The sequence below is a fragment of the Cydia splendana genome, chromosome Z (genome assembly GCF_910591565.1).
Source record: "Cydia splendana chromosome Z, ilCydSple1.2, whole genome shotgun sequence".
Lineage (NCBI taxonomy): Eukaryota > Metazoa > Arthropoda > Insecta > Lepidoptera > Tortricidae > Cydia > Cydia splendana.
The window spans coordinates 31,836,629-31,863,647 of NC_085987.1; the positions used below are offsets into that span (position 1 = coordinate 31,836,629).

The window sequence follows — 27,019 nt, forward strand, 5'->3', positions numbered from 1 at the left end:
TTAAAAAACTGCATAACATCATCCCCAAATCATCATCAAACTGCATAAAATCTGTTATGATCAAAATAAATCTAAATAATATTATCCTGGCTAAATTATACGTTAAAGGTAATCCCATAATAATTTCAGTGTTTGTTGGAACGGCTAGCACATCATTTAACCTTACATTAAGGCCAAGCGCGCACCACGACTTTTTGTCGCGCGATAATTTAGTCGCAGAAATGTAACGTATGTGTTTATATGGCAGTGCGCGCATATGCGACAAAAAAATCGCAGCGATTTTAAAATTGTGATTTGTCACATTTTTCCGCGACTGCTCGCGACGCGATTGTCGCAAAGTGAATTGCAGCATACGGAGTTGTATGTCCCCGCGCGCACTGCGATAATAAGGCCCCGAAACCTGGCCCCGCTCAAACGGTATCACCAGGCTAGGGGTCGCGGGGTTGGATAACGGCCGGCGGCGAAAAAGCTGGCCCACACTGGACACACAGCCGTCCCCAAAAAGACGTGCGATCGACCCCAGATACAGCCTCCGCAGCCGGAAGGCGGAAGAGGCCACTCGCACCCCTTCAAAAGGGTGTCGAAGGACAACACATCACATCATGCGATAATAAAATCGCACCCCGGACCTCAGTCGGCATTTCGCTCTCCGAGCGTCAACATATCGGAACCTGCTTCTCCAATGGAATCACAAGATGAGACGCAAGATGTTGACCGTTTAATTATAGAAATAGAAGGAGATCACCTTTGTGGTATAAATACTCAAAGTCATACTGCGATAAATTACAGCGCGATTCTAAAATCGTGTCGCAAAAATTAAAATCGTGGTGCGCGCTTGGCCTAAGGCATAATTTTTCCTTAAAGAAATAATTTAAAACAACGACTGTCACAACGGGCCGCCATTTGCGAACAGGGCTGCCAGTACATAAATCTTGATTATACGATCCAGTGCCCGCAATTATACGAAATTCGCTTGCTATACGAGTACAAAATTTAAAAAAAACGAATAATTTTAAATCGATTTTTTAAATGCTGGTGAATTTCGGTTTTCGCGGTAAGCCCCAAATTGCGGGGATCTTTCTATTTTACTACAAAAAACACAATATTTATGCCCCACCCACCATGGCACAAAATGTGTGGGGTCATTTTATTACAGAGCTAGTTCGTCATCTATGTTTATTATCAATCGCTGTTCTAAACTTGGTCAAGCAGATCTTGTCAGTAGAAAAATATGGGTGCGGTGCGGTAGTGTGTTATGGCCTTGTTACGGCAGTTACTTTTTACACTATGGCAATAGACATTTTTGTTCTCGTCGTGTACTCCAGACTTTATGTTGACGTGTTGACACTTGGTATAGCTGTTTATGGTTGTAATTATTTATGGTTTTCTTTAGCAAATGATTTCTTTTGAGTTGTGTTGATTATTCTACAAAAATAGTTATTCTCCGAATATTACTCGAAAAACATGAGTTCTTTCCGTCGAGATAAGAAAGAAGAAGAAGAAGGAGGCGGAAATCTTTTCCAAAACTTGGACAAAACTACACTTATCCAAGAGGCCAGATATTTTAATTCGACACCAGTTAACCCAAGAAAATGCATTTTGATTTTGTCTAAAATACTATATTTGCTGAATCAAGGCGAGAAACTAACCACTCAAGAAGCAACAGACATGTTCTTTGCAACAACGAAACTGTTCCAATCCAAGGATGTGATGCTCCGCCGGCTGGTTTATCTGTGTATCAAGGAGCTTAGTTCCATGGCGCAAGATGTGATTATAGTGACATCATCACTTACCAAGGATATGACTGGCAAAGAGGACTTGTACCGGGCTGCTGCAATCCGAGCTCTGTGCACTATTACGGACAGCACAATGCTGCAAGCCATTGAGCGCTATATGAAGCAGGCCGTAGTAGATAAAAATCCAGCAGTGAGCTCTGCAGCGCTTGTGTCAGCCTTACACTTGTCTGGGACTAACCCAGACCTTGTTCGCAGATGGGTAAATGAAGCTCAGGTATATAATTGTTCCTACACTACTAATGGTCTTATTCAGCGGTCGGCAACCTTTTAGCAGCCATGGGCCACATAGTAGTTTAACGAAGTTGACGCGGGCCGCACTTTGTTAATACGTGTGACTTTATCAGACATTGTAGTTCGACAATATTACATACAAAATAGTCAGAGGGGCCCGCAGCCCCCTGAAGTGAAAGCCGCCTGTTGCCCATCAGTGAAACATAAATTGATGACAGCCTATTTGCTCTGAAACTACTGGACCAATTAAGTTGTAATTTATTACACATATGCAACTCTGTGACCCAAGACATTTAATGTAAATAAATGTATTTGAAACATATGGGCTACTTAAAATGGTCTGCGCCACTGTCTCCCGGCAGTTTGGGGATCCCAATATAATGCGCAATCTTCTTCTTCATCATTCCCTCATGACCGAGGATCGCCCAATAGCATACTAAAAATTTATAGTTGTTACCCGCTCTGAACTATATTCTCACTAGCGATTACACTAAGGGAGTGTTTTTCATCCACTTTTTTAATAGTAGTTATGTTTATCAATTCAACTTAACCTTTAATATGCTTAGGCAATTTTTCAAGGGCTAATTTTGACAGCAGCATAAAATATGAATGGTTAATGTAGCATAGAAATTTCATACTTCTCAACAATTTTCTTAAAGATTGTTGGAAACAGGCAATATCAGTTGTAATAACAGTCTGTATTTTTATACACATTTTTTTACAGGAGGCAATATCATCTAGCAACGTTATGGTGTCCTACCATGCACTGGCAGTTGTTGCGGGAGCTCGGCGCAACGATCGGTTGTCCACCGTCAAGCTGGTCACGAAATTGTCTCACTCCCATCTTACGTCGCCATATGCACTATCACTTTTGATTCGCCAAGCCGCTAAACTTGCTGAGGAAAATCAAACCGACAATACTGAACAACACTTGGAATTCATTGAATCATGTTTACGTCATCCATCTGAAATAGTAGTATATGAGGCTGCTCATGCGCTTGTGAATCTGAGGCAGTCTCCTAGAGACCTCGCACAGGCTGTATCTGTACTTCAAAGCTTCTGTGGCTCCTCAAAGGCCGCACTACGACTAGCCGGCGCTCGGACCTTGGCTAGACTTACAGCCAAACATCCAAGTGCTGTTACCACTTGTGCACTGGATTTAGAAAATTTGATAACGGACCCCAATCGATCCGTCGCTACCTTGGCCGTCACGACTCTCCTTGCCACGGGCGCAGAAAGCTCTATTGACCGTCTGATGAAACAAATTTCGAGCTTCATGTCTGAAATATCTGATGAGTTCAAGATCGTGGTAGTCCGTGCCATTCGCCAATTATGTTCAAAGTACCCAAGAAAACATCAGTCTCTCGCGGCCTTTCTGGCAGGAATGCTTCGTGACGAAGGTGGCGTTCAATATAAGACAGCTATAGCTGATGCAATCATTGCGCTTGTCGAAGAAAATCCTGATGCTAAAGAAACTGGTTTGGCGCACCTATGTGAATTTATTGAGGACTGTGAACACGTCTCACTGGCCGTGCGTATATTGCATGTATTAGGACGTGAAGGACCAAAAGCTAGGCAACCATCCAGGTACATAAGATACATTTATAACCGTGTGATTTTGGAGTCGGGACCGGTGCGTGCCGCTGCAGTTTCAGCTGTCGCTAAGTTTGGGGCGGTGCGCCCAGAATTACTTCCTAATGTAAGAGTACTTCTAGCTCGGTGTCAATTAGACGATGATGACGAAGTACGCGACCGAGCGATATGTTACAGCGCCATTTTGGACTCTGAGAACCGTCAGCTTATTGATGAATTCATAATTAATGTGCCGGTACCAAACGTGGTGCTTTTAGAAATAGCACTTCGAGACCATCTGGCCACTATGCCTGGAGAGCCATTTAATATTGATTCAGTACCTACAGTGGAAAAACCTCAGAAAGTTACGGAATCCCCTGTAGAAATAGAACCTCGGAAACTCATCACGGTTTCTCGTGAAGAGCAGTATGCTGACCAATTAAAGGTGATTCCTGGAGTAGAAGTATTTGGACCCTTGTTTAAGACATGTGAGGCAGTTGATTTAACTGAGCCCGAGACAGAGTACAGAGTTCGTTGTGTTAAACACGTCTATGCTCGCCATTTAATACTTCAATTCGAATGCCTTAATACACTCAGTGACCAGATTTTGGAAAAGGTTCATATACGCCTAGACCCTGCACCTGGTTACAAGATTCTTGGAGAAGTCGCCTGCGAACAACTTCCTTACGACAAGCAGGGAAGCATATTCTGTATTTTAGAGTTTCCGCAAAGCCCCATTGAGACGCTTGGTACATTTGGCGCCACTCTCGAGTTCGTAGTTCGCGATTGTGATCCCACAACCGGACTACCCGATTCCAGAGAAGGGTACGCTGATACATATCCTTTAGAAGAGGTCGAGATAGCATGTGCTGATCAGTTCCGAACCAGAGCGGCATCCGACGAGTGGGATTCATCATGGGAGAGGGCGTCGACCGCAGCGGAAGCCTGCGATACATTTGAATTGTCTCAGCGAGACGTGGGTGAAGCCGCCTTAGCGGTTTGTACTCATTTAGGTTTACCTAAAGCGGCTATAGCTGGAGGGTCTGATGCAGTGAAAGAAATCCGAGGCGGTGGATTGTGGAGGGAGGGCTCCCCGGCGCTAATAAGGGCCCGCCTGGTAGCCGCCCAAGGCACCGTCACTATGCAGCTGGCCGTGCGCTCACCTCGAGACGACATCGCCACTCTTATGTTAGTAGCAGTCGGTTAAGCTTCTAATTTTTTTTCTTACTGTATTTATGTAGATTACCTATAAAATATTTGCGATATGTAAATACGTCATAAGAATAAATTTTCTTGTTAAAGTAGATATACATATATTTTAACTAATAGGATATGATTTTTTAAATCGAAATTTGGAGTTTTATTAGTAACCCCCATTCCTTTTTTGCAAAAAGTCGTTAATTGTAGTAAAGTAGGTAATAATCGCACCCTGGAGTTTGGCAGCTAAAGTAGATGGCGCTATATTTCTCGGTAACTGAGTTAGTCAAACATCAACTTTCGACAGTCAGTCTCCATATATACCTAATGTACTGAGTCTGACCGTTTTGAATTTTTTTAAGCTGACTGTTTAGGACTACGACAGCTCAAGTCCTAAACGGTCAGCTTAATAAAATTCAACTCTATTACAAATTGGGCTAAGATTCGAAATTTTAAAGATAGGTATTTATGATGCAGGTTTCCTTGGATTTAATACATTTCGGACGATTTCTAATCTAAGGGTAGTATGCCACCTGTACTATTTCTTTGTCCAATGTCAGTACGTCTCACTCTCATTAAAGCAAAATGTGAGACGCAATACACATTGGACAAAGAAATTGGATAGGTGGAATACCACCCTAACAGCTGTAAGTACATGCGCTGATTATAGTATTACCTATACTATAACAGGGGTTCCCAATCTTTATCAGTCCGCGGCGCACTTGGAAGTTTAAAATTATGTAATCTCGGCACCCTAACCTAGCTAGGCTATTCGAAATTGATAGGTAAGTACATACTTAACACGGTGAAGAGGATTGCCTCACGGTGCACAGTTTGGGAGCCCCTGACCCATAATGTTAATGTTTATCTCTTAAAATGTCTCGGTGTCCAAATCGGGTCTCTAATTAACTAATAGGGTTTATAATAGATAATGATGAACCGGAAACCAGAATTAGGTAGGTATTTAATTTTCCAATTTACTTTATTATGTCATACTAGGTACCAACTGACTTTAATACATTAAACGTAACAAGCTATTTCTGAGTATTATTGAACTGAACGTCCACGAATCTCATAATTTCTCTCAGTCCCACAAGTGATACAATTATATAGTCCATCTCTCTCATTGGCCACGCTACCCAGCCGGCTCACGTGTTTTTAAGCGTGAACCGCAGTGATGTCAATGATTTGTCGATGAAACCCTGTGAATGGAAAAATATTAAAATACTATCGTAGTCATGTTTTTTATTACTCGACTGCGGAAGTACCATTATGTTTTCCGAGTTTCGACCGTATGTATGTGTCGCGAATAGGTATTAATAGAGTGAAGTGTAAAAAACGTGAAAATAATAATAATATATTTCTGTCGTGTATTTTGTGTGTTTATATCATGTTATGTTTTGTGTGGAATGTTATGTGCCTAGTTTTAAGTCTTGAATCACTGTTTTTAATAAATTGTAATAGATTAATGTGATTGCCGAAATAAATAAAACTGACTCCATGTAACACCCACTAGTTAGTGAAAAAGTACCTACGGCGGGATATTTCCCTATATAAAGCCCAGCCTTGGTTGCTTATTCAGAGACTTTCACTCACCCACTCAAGCACCTAGCTTGCAACACTCTCCAGTAATTAAATTCAAATATGTGTTTTTATTTCACATAAACATATCCCGGTAAATTGGAGGTAAAAGCGGACTTCGAGGCAACACAGCGGCCGGCGCGTTCCAGACTGCGGTTTCTACACTTCACGGAGAACAAACATAAATAAATGCTACAGTCCACGCTTGACAGTACGTATCTATGAAAGTCTCGGAGTAATTAACAATGGAGCCGCCATTAACAGGCGTTCCCCTCTGTCGAAAAAAGGCGGCCAATGGTCAACCACATGTCAACCATATGTATGGACTGACGTTTATCTGACATGACGTACCTATACATTTGATGTGCCCCTCCCCCGCAAAAAACGCCAGACTATTTTGTACCGAAAATTTTAGACATGGCGTCTCCGTTGGTTATATCCTCTAAGATGAAAGTATAGGGATCGAATAATTTTAAACGTCTTACAGCCAACCCTGTAATTTACGAATTTCAACATGTAGAGCCCGCTCCACACTCGTGCGCGAATCGCGGCGCGAAGCCGCGAACACGGGTGTGGAGTCAATTTCGCAGATCTGCGATCTCGACTCCACACTCGCGTTCGTTTCTTACTTACTTTCTATGATTGGTAGAAATAAAAGCAGTTGTGTCGGGGTATATTTTAAAATACATATGAGCTGAATAATGAAAAAAAAAAAGATAAAAACGAATACTTATTACAAATTGACGACCGGTCTGGTCTAGTGGATAGTGACCCTGTCTGCTAAGGGGCTATTCATAAATTACGTCATTTCAAATTAGGGGGGGGGGGGGTCTGGACATCGGATGACGGTAGCATGAAGTAGGAGGAAATGGGGGCTTTTGAAGCATGATTTTTGGATGATTATAGGGGGGGGGGGGGTCAAAAATCGTCAAAAATCGATGACGTAATTTATGGACAGCCCCTAAGCCGATGGTCCTGGGTTCGAATCCCAGTAAGGGCATTTATTTGTGTGATGAACACTAATATTTGTTCCTGAGTCATGGTTGTTTTCTATGTATATAAGTATGTATTTATCTATACAAGTATGTATATCGTCGCCTAGTACCCATAGTACAAGCTTTGCTTAGTTTGGGGCTAGGTTTGATCTGTGTAAGATGTCCCCTAATATAAAAAAAAAAAAAAAAAAAAAAATATCCTATAGTCTGACAAAAAAGAGTAGAAATTTAAAAGGGTTTATTAGAAACATTTGAATCTCAAAAAAAAAAGTGTTCCAAAAAATCGTGCATAATTAGAAAATGTATGTTCATGTATAATTATTCCTCATAAATTGTAACAAAATTTTGTCTCTCATTAACATACAGTACCCGGCGATAAACATTGCACATCGGAATTTCGGCTTCGTAGAGCGTTGTCTCTTTCTCTCTCGTTGTCACCAATATTCCCTTTCTAAAGACCGATGTGCAATATTTATCGCCGGGTACTGTACTCGCATTAATTCTGGCTGATTAAACAAGGCAAGCGGAAAAAGAAATGCCAATCATCTCTGAAAGCGTGTTACGTTTTATCGATAATTCCACTTTTTATAATGTATGGCACATCACTACTAAAGTTAAAGTAGCATATAGAAATACCAATAGCAACAAACACGTTGGCGCGATGACGATTCGCGTTTGGATTTTGTTATTCGTACTTCGAAATTGAGACTAAAATCGTGTTAGTTATGTGTTTGACTTCATATCAAGAACATTATGGAGGGCAATAGTGAATAAATAAACTAATGCAGGACAAAAGTTATAACTAGTTAACTTACAATCAAGTTGTGGATTTTTAAAATTAATGAATAAAGGTAGGTACTTTTTGCACTTTTTGTTGTACAATTTTATAATATGGTAGGATGGTAAAACTGTAATGTGAATAAATAAAACATACCTCCCTAATATGAACTTTTATATAAATTTACACTTACAACGACTAGATACTTAATCGTACTTTTAACTTGGATCTAATATGATTTACATTCTTTTGCTTTTATAGTTACTGATTTTTATAAAGTGATATCAATAAAAATACATGTCAAGATTGTTTACATTTTTTCTAATGCTAAAAACCGAACTATAAGTATAATATAACATGTTTTTTTCTTATAGATTTTTTTAATATAGTTGACAATAAAAAGAAAAATATAGTTTCAAGTTTTAGCCATATGAATGCACTGACTCAAAAAAAATAAACTGTAAAATTATTAAAATCTGTGCCTAATTAAAAATTATAGCAAACAAATGTCATATATACTTTGACTTAATTAAGGAAAAACCTTTGACTTGATTAAAGTGTTAATTAAGGAAATCAACTGAAACATTTTGATATTATTTACTGGATTAAGTACTTTTATAAGATTCAGCCAACCTTAGAAAGCTTACCAAGTATCTACACTATGCAATAATCACTCGGAACTCCAAAGACTGTAATATACTGTACCTATACATGCGAGCTGTAAATCCAGCTGCTTAATAAACTAAATCTGAACAGTTTGTACACGGTATATGTATATTTATGGCAGTCAAAAGGGTATATACCTATTATCAGTAGTGATTGGTAGAGTTTGTGCAGAAAGAGAAGAGTCCTGGAATGTATGGCGCTCAATACATTCCACAACTTTTCTCTTTCTGATCAGACCCTAACAACGTTTTAATTTCATAGCAGTGTGGTCAAGTTAAAGTAAAGGAAAGTAACAATTATCAGTCACAGAATGGTGCTGGATCTTGGCTGTTCTCATTAATGTACCTAATTATCACAAAAAATACAATATTATCATTTTCTATTGGAAAGGTTAGTCGGGGACCTCCATAGAAAAATCAAGTAAGATAAAATAAAGAAAAGGAAGTGGGTTAGATGCATTTTCACTGTAGGTACTCTTTCCTACTTCACTGATATGTGCCAAATGTATGAGAGTGCCTGTACTCTCACCCGCTACATATATTTTATTATAAAGGTGGTGCCATTATGGTAATTGTCCGCACTGTCCCTATATTTTACTGCATATATATGCAGATAGCAATTTCTTATATTCTGCGACATGTAAAAAGGACTGGGTCATTCTAAGTTAAGAGGTAATCGCTTATATGAAAAAGTGGCACAACATAAATGTTAAAATTTTGATCTAATTATACAATATTTTTATTGAAACAACTCTTTTATGTATATTTGTAAGCTAATCAGTCATTTTTTTAATTATTTACCATTTTAGAAGGCACCAGGGGAGAGACCGTACTTTTTCTATGTAATAAAGAGAGAAGGGTCTCTCCCCTGATCTCTTTATAAACATAAACAGAATCGAAATTTTGACCAGCCGTCTTACAAATTCGAGCAAATTAAAGTGTAATGATTCATTTAAACAAGAATTCATACCTCCACTGTACATTTTGGAAAATTATGCGCCAGGGGAAAGACACCAGGGGAGTGACTTTTTCATGTCAAATCAGATATAATTGTGAAAATATTTATTATAAATAATTAAAATAAAGTATTTATATAATCTATGCATAAACTATAGTAAATTTACAAATACAATTAAGTATTTATATCAATAAATTTGAAATAAAACTGACCAGGGGAGATACCACTTTCATAAAACAACATTGTCAAGTAAAGAGGTCAATGATCAAAATGACTGACAATCGGAACCAAAAGATGACTGTCGCAGAGTTGGTTGTTAGTATTGAATGAAATGCATTGCTATTGGGATTAAAATGGCAATAATTAAAATAATAAATCCAATATTTTTACAATTACATAATGGCCAGGGTAGGAGACATAGAATATGGGGGACAAAATATAACATAAATATTTTTTATGAAAAAGAAAAATTTAAAGGATTTTATTCATAACATTACAATCAATATTTGTTTTAATTTATGAAGTATACTAAATTTAACGGATTTATGGGAATTACATCTGGATAAAATTACTGATTAATTGAAAAACCTGCAAAGGGACAGGCCAGGGGAGTGACATTTTGCATTGAGGTGCAATTGTGACAAAACTGAATTAATAAATAAATTGAAATTGACTGTCTATAGAGGAAATGCAATCTTTTAAGGGAAATTACCATAATTTATTTAAATTGTTTAAGAAAAGTATGGATATTTATCATGGACACCGTTAATACCTCTTAACTTAGAATGACCCGACTACATAACAGACGAGATTATAACAGAAGAAATAATCCGTCCAAAATAAATATTTTCTAATTGTCTTCAGTTACTGCAATAGTTACTCGTGAAATAAAAGTATGAACAAATGGTTTGTATTGCATATATGATGAATCTAAAATACACCCCTACGTTTCTACCTTTTAAAGTGTGTGCGGTCAACAGGACACTGAGGTAAAATATATATTCACCTCTCCTAAAATTACAATGTGCAAAACTACCCACATACAAAAATAATGAAGCCAAAACTATAAATTTTTAAGACTAAAGTGGAGGACCGAATTCGCCTTTTCATACAAACATAGTCCTCATTTTCCTCTCTGACATTATTGAAAAATTTTTGACACAATTTGTTGTATATCAACCACAACTATGCCCTTGAATATTTTATTATAATAAGAGTTAGGAGCATTTAAAAAATTGTATGAAAGTTTTTGCTCGAGTTTTTACAATAATCAAAAAATAAAAAATAAATCAAACGTAGGGGCATAGCTATGGTTAATATACATTCAATTAAGTAGACATATTTTCTATTATGTCAATATCCAGGGAGGAAAATGGAGACTACGTTTGTATGGAGAAACGGCCCTCCCCTTTCCTCTTAAGGCTGGTTATGCATGCTAAATAGGGTCATAAGGCCAACATAAGGCTAGTTAAATATACATTAGGTACAACTATTTTAAGTAACACTACTATACTATTTAAAATGTCCACACTATGGTCTCCCAGTCCTATGTCTTACTCGTTCCCTTATTAGATGGACTACGGGATCCCAAGCTTGGATATTTTTTAATCTCATTAATCCCAATGTCTGGGAGACCGAGCTTTGCTCGGAAAACATATAAAAACTCGAAAATGCGCGTTTTCCCAAAGATAAGACCTAGCTAGAACGATTTATCGCCCCCGAAAACCCCCATATAGCAAATTTCATCGAAATCGTTATAGCCGTTTCCGAGATCCCCGAAATATACAGGGTGTCCCATAAGTGACACGTCACAGTGACACTGGAGGTAGACCAGGCCAAGAGGAACCAAACCCACTTAACATGACCCCAGTAAAAGTGGCACGGTTTTTGAGTTATTGCCAAATTAAGGTTTCTCATGAATTTTGACCGTTTTTAACATTGTTAGTGCCAGTGTGCACTCGGAAAGGTCTCGAAGTTATTTTTTTTTATGTGTACGGCATCATGAATAGTTAATTAAGATAACAGAATAGGTATTTTATCGATAAACAATGTAAAATGCAAAAAAGTACTGGTTTAATCTTGAATTAAATTCACAGCGAAATATTAATTTCGAGTTTGACCACCTGTCGTGAAAAAAAATTACTAGAAAAGTAATGAGCAAATATTGTCATATAACGTCAAAATATTGAGCATGTTATGCAGATTCAAAAATGGTATAACACATGTACCTTCCTGCAATAAAATAGGAATTATTATCATCTTTCGAAAGCCTCATAAAAAATAAGTGAAAACTAGGAACTCTGCAATCCGTTGCTACTTTTAGTAAAAATAACGATTTATGTTGAGAGTTGAGATATCTAACTCTGGATTCAGAAATAAAAAAAAACCCTTATTCAGTATTTGCCGAATGCTTAAAAGAAAGAGATGGAAAATGGTTATGTCCCTTTTTAAGGATATCATTGAGTTGATAAAGGTTCAAAGAAAATAAAATACTGCAGGTTCAAGTTCAATCAATTTTTTAAAGTAATTTTATTTTAGAATAGGTGCTCGAATTGTTTTTCCCGAGCTCGTATGCACGCTTGGCATCGTCTTGTAAAACTTCAAGTTAATTTCCTTAAATTAAGTTCGGATATGTTTCGTGCTGCCTCGAACATGCGCCGCCGTAGTTCCTCTTGGGACCTTATTGGCACGGAGTAAACTTTATCTTTTAAGCATTTTAAGCATTCCCCGGACATGAAAAAAATCTAATGTCCGGGGAACGCGGCGGCCATGCCACTGGTCCCAATCGGCTGATCCATTTGGGAATTTCTGTGTGAGGTGGTCGCGGACATCGCGAGCGTAGTGTTCTGGGCAGCCATCTTGCTGTGGTTCCAGCTCCAGAAGATGGATCGGCCGACTGGTACCAGTGGCATGGCCTACGTTCCCCGGACCTAAATCCATTAGATTTTTTTATTGGGGATACGTAAAAGATACATTTTAATCCAACCCCATAAAGGTCCGAAGAGGAACTACGACGGCATGTTCGAGGCAGCACGAAACATATCCGAAATTAATTTAAGAAAGTTAACTTGAAGTTTTACAATACGGTGTCAAGCATGCATACTAGCCGGAGAAAAGCAATTGGAGCACCTATTGTAAAATTATTTCAACCTACCCTTTCAAACTTCAACCTGTATTATTTTCTTTGAACCTTTATCAACTCAATGATATATCCTTAAAAAGGGAGATAAGAATTTTCCATCTCTTTCTTTTAGGCATTCGGCAAATACTGAATAGGAGTTTTTTTATTTCTGTATCTAGAATGAAATATCTTAACATAAATCGTTATTTTTACTAAGTAGCAACGGATTGCAGATTTCCAAGTTTTAACTTATTTTTTATGAGGCTTTCGAAAGATGATAATAATTCATATTTTATTGTAGGAAGGTACATGTGTTATACCATTTTTGAAACTGCATAACATGCTCAATATTTTGACGTTATTTGCTTATTACTTTTCTAGTAATTCTTTTTCACGACCGGTGGTCAAAGTTGAAATTAATGTTTCGCTGTGAATTTAATTCAAGATTAAACCAGTACTTTTTAGCATTTTACATTGTGTATCGATAAAATACCTATTCTGTCATCTTAATTAACTATTCATGATGCCGTACACATAAAAATAACTAACTTCGAGACCTTTCCGAGTGCACACTGGCACTAACAATGTTAAAAACGGTCAAAATTCACGAAAAACCTTAATTTGGCAATAACTCGAAAACCGTGCCACTTTTACTGGGGTCATGTTAAGTTGGTTTGGGTCCTCTTGGCTTGGTCTACCTCCAGTGTCACTGTGACGTGTCACTTATGGGACACCCTGTATATATATATATAAATAAACAAGAATAGCTCGTTTAAAGGTATTAGATAGATAGATTATACACGATATAATCCGTTTACATAGTTTCCTTTCATAAATATTTCCCGTAAGAAATAATTATAGGTATCCCCGCGATGCCTGTTTTGTTTTCATTTTAACAGACTTCAACATTCCAAAAGGAGGAAATTCTTTTTTATTATTTGTTACCTCAGACTTCGTAATTTCTCCTAGTACGGCCCGAGTCGTAAGCTCAGTTCCAAGTTTCTAACCGGAAGAAAGCAACAGGCGGGCCGTAGGTATGATAAAAAGTGAGGATTTAATATTTTCCACCACACTAAAGCTCGGTTTTCCTAGGATAGCGGTGCCGTCATATAGCGGCCGTCTCCATACTAAATAATACGGCTAAATATGGATGTCGTAGTATTTGTATGGAGACGGCCGCTATATGACGGCACCGCTATCCTATAGTTCGTTTTTTTTAGCATTAGAAAGAACTCCACAGAAGCAAGCGTACAGTTTTTATCAGGCTCTTTAATTGTTAATAATTATTGAATTATCTAATGTAGCATGGTCAATACATATAATTTACTTCAAATTATTACCGCTAAAACTGCCGGATTTGGAACCACAAGCTTACTTCTGCGAAGTTCTTTCTAATGCTAAAAAAAACGAACTATAGGAAAGTAGAGCATAACTGGTAAAGGCTCTCTTGATACTTCAAAAACTGTTGATAAAGTTGTATTTTATCGACAAACGTGGCAAAGTAATCCCAAGCAAATTTGAGTTGTTTCCTCATTTTGGCCGGTGTAATTGATTATAAATTATGAATGATAAATATTTAATGGTGTTCATTTAGATCTGATTTGTAATGTTTTACAGTTAGTACATATATTAACCCACGTGCCTTGAAACCCTCGCAACTCACAAGATTCAATTTTCACACCACCCGCTATGCTCGTGTAGTTACACCGACTACACTACTACTAATTACTAGAATTACTAATTAGGCAAAATCACCTTTTGATAAGTAAAATACTTTAGCATACAGTCATACCTATACCCAATCTATTCAAGGCTTAATCGATGTTACGTGTTCGCGAGAACCCACGCCACTCCGTCGTAAAGGTCGCAGGTCGCGTGCAATGTGTCAGGACAACGTGACTAACTAGGACTGAGAGGGGTGAGAGGGTATTGAATGCCGGCCCTACGTCATAAGGTCATGCGTTGTTGGCACTGGTTTGCTTTAACGTGTTTTTACTTAGATTTACTCCGTAATAGGGTGGATTTTTAAAATGGGGCCCTGAGGGCAGATACAACTGATACAAGATCCCGTGCTGCTACAAGACAACGGTGTTAGGACACCTTCCTAACTTTTAACTAACGACGATTGGCATTTATAGATTCTGGAAAAAATGTACAGCTTAGAAAATCGACAATTTTGATTTTAAAAGTGTTGATGTATAGACACGACACGATTCTTTCTTTTTCTATACATGAAAACTTCTTAGAGACCAACCTAGATTAGGGCCCTAGAAAATACTTGTACCAGTACCTATACGTAGTAGGGTAAATCGTCAATAACTGGCCACCTTATACTAAAAATGAATTCTATTAATTCACCTATAAACATAATTCATTTTAGTATAAGGTTTCAATAACTGGCCACCTTATACTAGAAATGAATTCTGTATATAAGTGAATTGAATTTATTAAACATTAAGTTATTAAACAGTGGCCAGTTATTGACGAATTACCCTAATTGGGCAAAATAGATGCTTTCCGCTGGTAAATACTCGCCAGATGGTAATAATAACCGCTGTTTTGGTGGTACGTACTATCCATAGATTAGTATATGTTATTACTGGTACTATACCTACTCAGCAACCCTGCTGAATTGCGGTTGTCCTTTCCGAACGTATTTAACGTTTGTATTTTTTTTTGTCGGCAGATACACCACCGAACTTACTATGGACAACCTCGATGACTCCGAAAACAATGCCAAAGTTTCGGATTCAGCTTATTCTAACAGCTGTAGCAACAGTCAGTCTAGACGAAGGTAAAGTATTTTTAAGGTTCCGTACCCAAAGGGTAAAACGGGACCCTATTACTAAGACTCCGCTGTCCGTCCGTCTGTCACCAGGCTGTATCTCACGAACCGTGATAGCTCGACAGTTGAAATTTTCACAGATGATGTATTTCTGTTGCCGCTATAACAACAAATACTAAAAAGTACGGAACCCTCGGTGGGCGAGTCCGACTCGCACTTGTCCGGTTTTTTCCAATGTTTAACTTTGTTGTGGTGAATCGTCAGTAACGACTTATAGAGTATTAGCTTTTGCCCGCGACTTCGTCTGCGTGGAAAGTTCCAGCAGTTAGAGTAAGTATAGCGCCTGGATAAAACCTAATGGCTATAATTTTGAGCATAATATGCTTAATTGCTTACACCAATTAAGGGCTTGTGCACAAATCACGCGAGGTTCGATAGGGGGTGGGGGGTCATAAAAAAATCACTATAGATCACGTTGGGGGAGGGGGGGGTATAAGGAAACCTCACGTGTATTTTTCTACAGTGAACGAAACTATGAAAAAAACACCTACCACATGAGTAGATACTTTTTCTCGGTTTCGTTAAACATAAATCTTCACTCTGCACTTCAAAATAGCGAGTCTATTTAACGAAAATAGAAAAATAAACAACATTTTCTGTATACAATAAATTTTTTCTTAAAATTAGGTCGAATGAAAAAATTTCAAGAAAATACACGTGAGGTTGTGTGGGGGGAGGGGGGGTAGCCAAAAACCTCACCAAATATCACCAGGGGGGACGAGGGGGTCAAAAAGTAGCCGAAAACACCTCGCGTGATTTGTGCACAACCCCTAACAGGCAATTCATTGATTTTCTCATTTCCAAAACTAAAGTAAAAATTGTAGTGCTTTGCGGTTCGCCTAGCTAGGCGATGCGCAGGGAGAGCAGCGGGCTCAGCACGGTTCCATTTTTATCGACTATCACTATGCGCGTCCCTTTCGCACTTACATACTTGTTAGAACGTGACAGGCATGGTGACAAGGGATAAAAACGCGACCGTGCTAAGCCGCCAGCTCTACATAAATACGATCCGTTTGTTACGTCACAATAGACATCGGTATCTGCCGGTGGCATTAAATAAAACCCAGTCTAAGAGCTCGCATGGCTTTGCACGTTTTGCTTACGCGAATGATACGACCTCACGTTGTTAATCATTTACTACATATAGTAAGCCTTATATATTTTTATAAAATAGTTCCTTACATAAGTACATATAGACTGACAGTGCACAACCTAAACGTTGTGATTTGTAACATGTTCTTCAAAAGTTACTCTATAAGAAAGGATTTTTTGAAATTCACCACCTTGGGGTTAGGGGGTAGATATTAAAGTATATTATTAGGTTCGTATATACACTGAGAAAATCGTTTAAAACAATTGAAATTGCATTAACGTTTAGGTGCTTTAAACAGTTCCATATGAGCCTATCAAACAAAGCAGTAAATTTTATTGTTCGTACGTTACGTACGTACATACATACATTTGTTTATATTGTATTTAGCAGTTAATCTTAATGAAATCACTTTAATGTGTGCTCGATAGTTCATATTTTTTTCAGTGTAACTTACGCGGACGAAAGGTAGTGCCTAAAATGTAGAAACCTGTGAAATGTATTTTTTCTAAAGATACGATTTGGTACAGTTAACATCAAATAGATAATGACATTCAATGAACCAATATTGCAACATATGATATCATTCTTCCTATGGTAAGAAAGGTGTATTGCATAATTATGTTGACTGTATACATTACATCTGCCGTGGTAATTTTAGATTTTGTTTCAATGCAGATAGCAAAGCGAAATATTATTGAAGTGAAAACTTCTTTAGCGGCGCTGTGCACTTTTTGTGATGGGGAAAAAATGTTAAACTCGCGACAGGTCACGTGACCGTAAGATTCGTAAGACGTAAGACGGACACGTGACCTGATCGAAAAACTGTTACAATGTCATTGAGTTTTCACTTCTGCCGGCACTCCCGGAGTGCAACCCTTTATTTTTTTCACTAGTTACACTCATCAGGTATTCCAAACTTCCAAGGCGCATCATATTTAAAATTATTTTCGTTAACAGCTTGATAGTTAACGTTAACAGGTCAGGATCTCTTTGACTCTGGTAAATTTTTACCACTAGCCCCGATGTGTGTTGCATAACTTCTACCTATACGACGCTTGCGCAATTTTAAACATCAAAGTCACTATTTGAACAGCGAATTTCCCAGGATTAAATATGTTATTATACCTACACGAATATAGGAGGTACCTGCGTATAAATTGTTGCGATAAAGTTAACGAATGATCAGATAAATGTGTCGACAAATGGTACAAATAAAGAAAATCTTAATTTATTGTGAAGATAATAGATCGTATGCAAACTTTGAACATCTCCCCCAGCTTAGCTAAGAACTTCTAATGCTGACTGTATCTATCTAAAATGATATCTCTAGCACTCTACTAAGCCATAGCGATTTTTCCGTGCTCTTGAACCATTTAAGTATCGCGATATCGTATTGACACGGTGTATTTATGATAATACTCATGTGTATTATTATTGAATTCCAGTCACAGCTCCAAGTCAGCACGCTCTGGAAGCAATTCAAGTGGCAGCAGTGGATATGGTGGGAAGCAATCCACGTCTGGCAGCAGGTTAGTAGGACTTCTTGTACCTACAGGTACCTTACAGGAGAAGTTTGATATGTCTTCTGATGCTCTGCTTCTTACCCCCGGAGTTACACACAATGTTTTTCACCACACTTGCGAAGAAAAAACTAAAGGGGATATTACTGCAATGTCCTACCAAACCATAGAGTAACTTATACATACATACTGCATGTGCCTTAAACTGTTTTTTGACAAGTTTTCACAGACAATAAAATATGATTTTGACGCTTTAAGGCAATTTGTTTACAAAGGGCCGACCGGGAAACGCGAAAATCGAATTTTAGTTATCTGCCTCTTTATCGCTCTAATATGCAAGAGTGATAGAGAGGTTACATAAAGAAATTTAGATTTTCTTGTTTCGCGGTAAACCCCCAGATTGTGATGGATTGTAGTAGTGGCGCCCCCTACGCCATTTCGCCGTTTCGCGTAATATTCCCTATTATTAAATACGGTGACATATCAAACATTTATCCGCCATATTGTCATTTCTTGACCAGTTAGGCATCCAAGGCACAGACCTTCGGCATTCAGCCACGATTGAATATTTTGTGTAAAAATATTGAAAACTCTAGCCGTTTTAAATATTTTTACACAAAATATTCAATTCGTCAAACCAAGAAAAGTCTGCAGCGGATTTGATAGCCCACGCAGTAAAAGTGTTATTTTAAATGTCAAAACTTCTATGAAATTATGACGTACCTATTAATAACATTTGCACTGCGTGGGCTATCAAATCCGCTGCAGACTTTTCTTAGTCCGACTCTATAAATTAATCAAATTAAATATTTTTAAACATAATACGCAAGACATGTATTGGGCCCCATACATTCCACGACTCTTCTCTTTCCGCACAGACTCTATAATCTAATAAAGCGAACGTTTACTTTGTAGCAATACATTAAACAGTCAACAACCAGATAAAAGAACGAAAGATAAAGAAGGAAAGAAAAAGAAGCAGCAGACCTGCGTCCAGACAGAACTTGTCCAAATCCCAGCTGATGTGGAATTCAGACTTCCTAACCCAGCCCCCGTCACAGAGGTCGAGGAAGCACTCGAAAATGGTGAGTGACATTTTGTATTTGTCTGTTTAACTCTGCCTTTGTCTGGTGTCTGTGAACCTAGGATATCAAGTGCATACAAAGTCTGGTAAGCACAATTTATGCACAAATATTGTTGTGATGGATCTGACATTTCGCTGGTCCAATATTACAGGGTTCTATGTTTCACTTTTATCGAACTGAAATTTGAACATTGTCATAGTGACATTAAGTCGAATTTCAACTATCTTGAAAATGTAACATAGAACCCTGTAATATTGGGCCAGCCATTTGGTAATTTTTAGGGTTCCGTACCCAAAGGGTAAAAACGGCACCCTATTACTAAGACTCCACTGTCCGTCCGTCCGTCCGTCTGTCACCAGGCTGTATCTCATGAACGGTGATAGCTAGGCAGTTGAAATTTTCACAGATGATGTATTTCTGTTGCCGCTATAACAAAAAATACTAAAAAGTACGGAATCCTCGGTGGGCGAACCCGACTCGCACTTGTCCGGTTTTTTCCAATGTTTAACTTTGTTGTGGTGAATCGTCAGTAAATTAAAGTAACAATGCACTTTATTACACTTGTAACACGGTTTATTGTCCAATAATTTCAATGGTGTTAGTTAGTGATTTTTGCTTGTCACCCGACGATTTATGACTTTATCAGATATTGTCGTTTATCAATATTACATACAAAATAGTCAGAGAAATTGGCGGGCCGCCTGTTGCCAACCGCTGCATTAGACTATTGTGACTTCGGATTTGATCTACACGAACGGGACTAGGGTGACTGCTATATTTATTGTACTACATATAATGTAGTAAACGAAGCAAGTTGTTGTATGGAGACCCATGCATTAATTCCTCAGTCGATGAAATTTTGCTTGGTTATTGTATAAAGGTTGAACACGCCAAAACTGGGGCATGTACAATCGACTATTGCTATGCAAATAATAGAGATATACAAACTTTTATGGCACCTACTTGGTCACAAGACACTGGCCTAATATGTTATCAAGTTTTTTTAAATTATGTTTATTCGTTGTCAAAATGTCGAGCAAACAACATCAACAACGCGAGCGAATTTTGCACGAATACGTAGAAAATTCATTACTGAGCTACAGAGATATCGCGAAACGACTGAAATGTCCTCAATCTACGGTTTGTCGCGTATTAAAAAAGTTCCGTGCGCACCTAACAATAGATCGGAAGCCAGGAAGTGGAGGCTTGCAGGGTGTCAAGAATAAAAAAAAGGACGAGAAGGTGGTGAACATGTTTGCCTCAAATCCTAAGATTTCGTCTCGCGATGTTGCTAAAAAAGTTAAAATGTCTCAGTCCTATGTTCAAAAAGTGAAACGTAGGGCTGGCCTAAGGAGTTATAAGGCCCAGGCAGCACCAGATCGAGACTCGAAACAGAACTCATCCGCGAAGAAACGGTCTCGAAAACTTTATGAGAATTTCATAACCAAATTTGCATGCGTCGTCATGGACGACGAAACATACATAAAAGGTGACTTTAAACAAATTCCTGGGCAAGAGTTCTATACCAGCCTAAGTAGAGTAGACGCCCCTGAAGAGTGTAAATTAAAAAAACGTTCGAAATTTCCAAAAAAGTACCTGCTTTGGCAAGCAATATGTAGCTGTGGGAAAAGAAGTCGGCCGTTTATTACTACCGGGACAATAAACGGCGATATTTATAGAAAAGAGTGTTTGCAGAAACGTTTGCTACCTTTCATAAGAAAGCATGACTCACCACCTTTGTTTTGGCCAGATTTAGCCAGTTGCCACTACTCAAAACCAGTGATGGAATGGTATGCTGCAAATGGGATCGTGGTGGTGCCAAAAGTGTGCAACCCCCCAAATAGTCCGGAACTGCGGCCCGTTGAAGAGTACTGGAGTATTATGAAGGGAATTTTAAAAAAGAAAGGCGGCGGAGTAAAATCGGTCCCTGAACTACAAAAGATGTGGACATGGGCGTCAAGACAGTGTTCTATTAACATGGTGCAAAGTCTTATGAGCCGTGTACGTAGGAAAGTTAGAAAAATGGCTTACTGTGTAGACCAAATCTAAAATATGGAATGTTATTTTAAACAGCGTTAAATATGCTATTAAATGTGTAAAACATAATATACTTTTTCACTTTTATTATAATTTTGTACTACATTTTGTGTGCCCCAGTTTTGGCGTGTTCAACCTTTAGTATGAGCCGAAACTAACATTATAAATATCCAAAAAAAAACCGGCCATGTGCGAGTCTGACTCGCGTTTCTAGGGTTCCGTACATAATTCCGACTCACGCTTGACTGCACATTTCTAATAGGTTTTCCTGTCATCTATAGGTAAAGAACTATTTTGTGTATTTTTTTCAAAATTTTAGACCCAGTAGTTTCGGAGATACAGGGGGAATGGTCATTTTTTGGCTATTTGTATTTTCTTAAATAACTTCGAACCTATGTATTTTTAAATTATACAAAAAATATGTCCATCTTTGGGTTACTAATTTACATATAATGTGTACCAAATTTCAACTTAATTGGTCCAGTAGTTTCCGAGAAAATAGGCTGTGACAAACAGACAGACAGACCCACGAGTGATCCTATAAGGGTTCTTTTTTTTCGTTTTGAGGTACGGAACCCTAAAAACACTCCTAAGTTAGGTATTTATACGTAAACATACAAAGCTGTTTATTTATTTAACCGAGTAATTCCTCCGTCCGAAATTTTTTTACCAAATAAGTTATTGGTATTTCTGCTGGGATTTTTTTTATTGTTATGTCATATATTGTTGCAATACGTTACATGAATATTTCCGGTGGAGACGAAAGTTTGAACGGAGCATTTTTCCGTAAAAAGATATTAACGATTTAAGACTTTAGGTATTTACTTAAATACTATTACTATTATTCTTTGGATATTTATACAATACTTTTTATTTATTGATACTTTATCATACTGTAAAGTTTTTTCTGGCTGAGGAATTACTGCGGGGTCCACTACCTTTATTTACTACACTAATAGTCATAGCACGCTTAACAATAGGTAAGGCTTCATTGTCTCGTTTCATTCTGATTTGTTAGGAGTAGCCAATTACAATATAGTGGCCAATAACTATATCAGTCACCTTAGTACAGTCAAGTGTAAAAATTTTGGGCGCATACTACTTACCCAATAATATGTCACATGTCTTAGATTATTTCGTCACGTAGTTAATATCCTTGTAGTAGTATCAGTAGTCTTGGTATATTGTACGGGTGATCACCGAGGGTAGGAAGGGGGGTAAAAAATGGGTCATGTAGTATGGGTATGTTCCTTAAGCAACTTAGCAGATTTCTGATGGATAAGCAAGCGTGCTCGTAGGCTATATCAACATATCTTGTGTGCAGCTGCAAACTTGAACACACGCCAAAATAATGTGATATATGTAATAAAAAATATTAAAATAAAGATGTGTATTCTAAAAATCGTAAATGTATTAGCCCATTTTTATGTTTTTGAAGAGGTCCTCTTTCTAGTCGGAATAAACATGAAATCCTATTTTGGGAAAAACAAATGTATTATAACTTTATAACTAAATAAAACTATTAATCATTACAGGGACACTATAGGATGTGGCGTCACGAAAGATGCATTCGTTCTTTCATTCCTTTGCCCTTATATTGCGTCTTATTTCAATGATGGGAATTGGTAGTGCAATTTTACGGGTATTTATTATTACATATTATGTTAGGACATTCGGCAAAAGCATATAATTGGCAGGTCAGTTTGAGATTTGGTAACTAAATTCTTTACAAATTAGGAAATAGGTACATGTAAACTTATTTCGCGTATTTCGGGCACTTATATGATTTGACCCTTAGAACTGAGAAGTTCCTTTTATTAAATGACGCCAAACACATATGATATGACATATAGTATATCCGCAGGAATATTTTTCCTGTTAGGCTTTTACTAACCTATTCGAATAAATAAGAATTCAGACTCAGACAGTCTAGATACCTACATCTGATTTTTATAGTTTTACATTCCTAGGTAGCTAGCTTCTGAGATTATCGTATTAATATTAGTAAGAATATTTTATAAATAACGACAACCCATAAATATTAGTTATCAATCAATGAGTATTGTGCTAACGAATAAATCCATACTCATACCTATTCAGATGAAATCAATTGCACTACCTGATCCAATCTTTGATCACTTCATAATATACGCATATACATGGCTCATTGCTTATGCACTCGATCCCAACTTAGACAGTATTAGACACGGCATAACGAAGGTATGTATCCGTAAATCGGAGAGGGGCGGTACGTATCTTCTTTTATGTTCACCTTTTGCTATAACTTGTACAAATACAAGAATTTAGCTTCGTAGTTGTTTACTAGAGTTTATATAGTTATTTACTAGCAGGTTTTTTTTCAGATTCTTATAATATGCTTTATCATAAATCTATTCCTGCTATCTTTCCGGTTATATTTTTTTGTTACATAGCTTCGTCGCCGCCAGCGATTGAGCACGCACAAAAGGGATTTCAGAGATGCTCGGAGTCAACCAAGGACAATACTGCTGAAAACGTGAGGCTCCCTTTTCTGAATGTTCATATACCGGCCTACTTACTACAGTCTCTTTGAAGTGTTTACCTTCTAATATTATAAATAGTGCGATATTCTTATGACTTATTTTTATGACTAAAAGTATCAGTATTAAAGCGCACCTGGCATTGGGTCCCATGTCCTATTAAAAAAAGGTATTTTCACTTCTCATGCTCAAAAAGTGCACCTTTATGTCGTGCGTAGACGACATAAAATCGCAGTTTATGCTCTAGAGCATAAAAGTAAAATTTTCTTCTAAGACTAAGGTAATCGGTCTCAACAGCCAAACAGTTAAAACATATTGCAAATTTTACTGAGCAATAAAATTGTGTAGATGACAAAACTTGTTATATTATTTTATTTTTGCTACAATTTATTAGAAATCCGTATTTTCTGTCATTAAATTTAGTAAATCACATAAAATAGGAGTCGATTATCGTTCAAAAATGCTCCGAAATGTTTGACTTGGCAGAAAACCAAGCGTCTGAAACTCTGATCACATGTTGAAAATTAAAAAAAAATATTAAAAAGTTAGTTGGCGGGAATTGGTTATGTATTATGTTCTTTCGCTTTACGACAATTTCGTGGTTTAATTGCCCCGAAAAATATAATTTATTTTCCTCGCAATCGAAGTGAAAAGCAGAGTGTACAACAAGGGCATAAGTGTCCATTTTTACCCTCGTATACTATTTTGGTCTGAGCGAAGCGAAGACCAAAAAATTGCCTCGGGTAAAAATGGGTCACTTTATGCCCTTGTTGTACAATCTACTATTAAACTGACATACGATTGTACTTAGTTCATAAATACAACTCTAAGCAGGAGCAGGGTACAGAATAAATGTTATGTGTATACAGTTTTGAATTAAGAACGGTAAAAAATGATTATTTATATTGCTAGACTTACGTGACTTGAGTTTTCAGCCAGACAATTGCTCCACGCCCCAACCCTCCATGCACACTCCCACGAGTAAATCTGTTTATTCTGTGAGTATCAAACTATCGCAAATTTAACTGTAGGTTATTAGGTTGTTGGTTGTGGGTAACACAGATTTCTTTTTGCTTTAATTTTGTATAACCTACAATACATTTTTTATGGCTTAAAAATTGCAATATTACTTTTTTAACGCTGCTTAGCCTGCTAGAGGTCTTCCAGCATACGCATAAAACCGTAGTCAATGCCGCGCTGCACGTCAGAAGCGTGTTGCACACTTTAAGATGCCCTAGAATGCTCCTAAAATTAGAAATTAAGTTATGAAACATATACTTACGACGTTTTTCCTTAAGGAGGGGTTTTCGTGCGTCATATCGATGCACGACGGCGTGGTGCTGTACATGTCGTCAACGCTGACGGTAACGCTCGGCTTTCCCAAGGACATGTGGATAGGGAGGTCCTTTATAGACTTCGTCCACCCTTTGGTGAGTGTTTACTACTCACACTTGTTTTATTCAACTATTAGATCTAAGTGCAGAAAATATAAAATTTCCAGCGGAATGTATTCTTTCATAGCGAATCGCGAATAATACTATGAGAATAATAAATAATAATAATGCAAGATAATTAGCTAAAATGATGTATGGCGTAATTGAAGGAAGACTTTTGCAATAGGGGATATTACTGCAATGTTCCGCAGCCAGAGTGCAACACTAGCACAAATTGTAAACCATAGAGTAACTTATAGTTACATACTACGCCTTAGACAGTTTTTTATTTGATTTAAGTAAGTTAATATGTTCTATACATCTCGCTCGCCCTTCTGCGTGTACGAGCGAGATGCATAAAAAGTAAGTTACGTTCTCGATAGCGTTTATGTCAGTGCCAAACTGGTGGTAGCCATGCACACTGGTTAATATTGAGTACCCCTCTGTAACGAGTAAATCTGTTTATTCTGTGAGTATTCCAGCATACGCATACAACTGTAGTCAATGCCACGCTGCCCAGTTGCCTTAGAGTGCTCCTAAAATTAGAAATTAAGTTATGAAACGTTTACTTACGACGTTTTTCCTTAAGGAGAGGTTTTCGTGCGTCATATTGGTATGCGTCAAAAATAATTTCGTTGTATAATGTAATGTACATGTCCCAATTGAAAAAAGTCTTCCATGAATTATGCCAAGTTTTCCATATATTTTTTCCAGAATTCCTGCGCTATAAGTCGGTACACAAGTAACAGGCTCTGCTTTTTAGGTTCGATATCTACGACATGATTGCTGTGTAATGCTCGTACCTACGCGTAAAATAGCGATGCTTGATGATACAGGCTCCCTTAACTAAATTATGCTTTTTAAGAATTGACTTTGCTGACTCAATGAATTTAGTTGTATACTTATCAGCCAATCCCAATTTTCTATGGTAGTCCCCTACCCTACCAAGAGAGGATTTGTTTGTAGTTACTTGAGCGTGTCAAATCATGACTGATATCTTGCTACCCGCGGAGATCTACTTTAACCACTTTTAGCCGTCTATGTTGGTGTGTTGGTTGGTGGGGGGGTTGGTGGGCAGTTTTTTTTAAGTAGATTGTGGATTTGGTCATTTTGGTTCATGTTAATGCTATAATTGTGCAATAACTTAATCTGACAATTATATGTACGCATTTTCTTAAGATATGACGGTAACAATGTGAAAATTGCATTTCGAACTTGTAAGTTGTAACCGAACATTAAGAAAATGCGTACAAATAATTGTCAGATTAAGTGTAGTACAATTATAGCAATAAATTGGACCAGAATGACCAAATCCACAATCTACTTAACGATTTTTTTTACAGCCCATCGACTCCCACCAATTTTTAAAATCTTTAGACCACTGCAAAAGAAAACATTCTATAAATGTTTATTCTTCCTATCATCTAATTAAATCTAGTCTTACGAATGCAAAGGACTCTACGACGCTCGAGTCACTCCAAATTTAGCATCTCCGGCTCCCCTACCTGCTTTTAAAATGTTCACTATTGGGTCACACAATGTGCACAGCATGGCTTTTGTGATAAGTGGTGTTGGTGATATCAAGGCGGAATT

General features: G+C 37.6%; 2 protein-coding genes and 1 long non-coding RNA gene across 7 annotated transcripts in view; 2 read left to right on the top strand and 1 right to left on the bottom strand.

The window, feature by feature from the left end:
* The window catches only part of LOC134804931 (uncharacterized), a 181,165-nt gene that overhangs the window by 80,898 nt on the left and 73,248 nt on the right, over positions 1-27,019 (bottom strand). The window lies entirely within an intron of this gene.
* On the top strand, positions 1,383-4,923 carry LOC134804673 (coatomer subunit gamma-2-like). Its single transcript, XM_063777789.1, has 2 exons — positions 1,383-2,010; positions 2,752-4,923. Exons 1-2 carry the CDS (start codon positions 1,465-1,467, stop codon positions 4,804-4,806), a joined length of 2,601 nt encoding a protein of 866 aa, XP_063633859.1. The 5' UTR covers positions 1,383-1,464; the 3' UTR covers positions 4,807-4,923.
* Positions 8,082-27,019, top strand: part of LOC134804727 (period circadian protein) — a 39,828-nt gene continuing 20,890 nt past the window's right edge. For all 5 annotated transcript variants that reach the window (XM_063777918.1, XM_063777920.1, XM_063777921.1 and 2 more), the window contains exons 1-7: positions 8,082-8,223; positions 15,581-15,688; positions 18,278-18,361; positions 19,268-19,437; positions 23,907-23,989; positions 24,929-24,991; positions 25,292-25,423. In XM_063777918.1, the coding sequence (XP_063633988.1) occupies positions 15,600-15,688; positions 18,278-18,361; positions 19,268-19,437; positions 23,907-23,989; positions 24,929-24,991; positions 25,292-25,423 (621 nt within the window). In that variant the 5' untranslated portion in view covers positions 8,082-8,223; positions 15,581-15,599. The remainder of the gene's footprint in view (positions 8,224-15,580; positions 15,689-18,277; positions 18,362-19,267; positions 19,438-23,906; positions 23,990-24,928; positions 24,992-25,291; positions 25,424-27,019) is intronic.

Excerpts from the sequence above, each read along its gene's own strand:
- LOC134804673 (XM_063777789.1), top strand. The coding sequence starts at position 1,465 with ATGAGTTCTTTCCGTCGAGATAAGAAAGAAGAAGAAGAAGGAGGCGGA. Across the intron at positions 2,011-2,751 it reads GATGGGTAAATGAAGCTCAG|GAGGCAATATCATCTAGCAA; the intron begins GTATATAATTGT and ends ATTTTTTTACAG.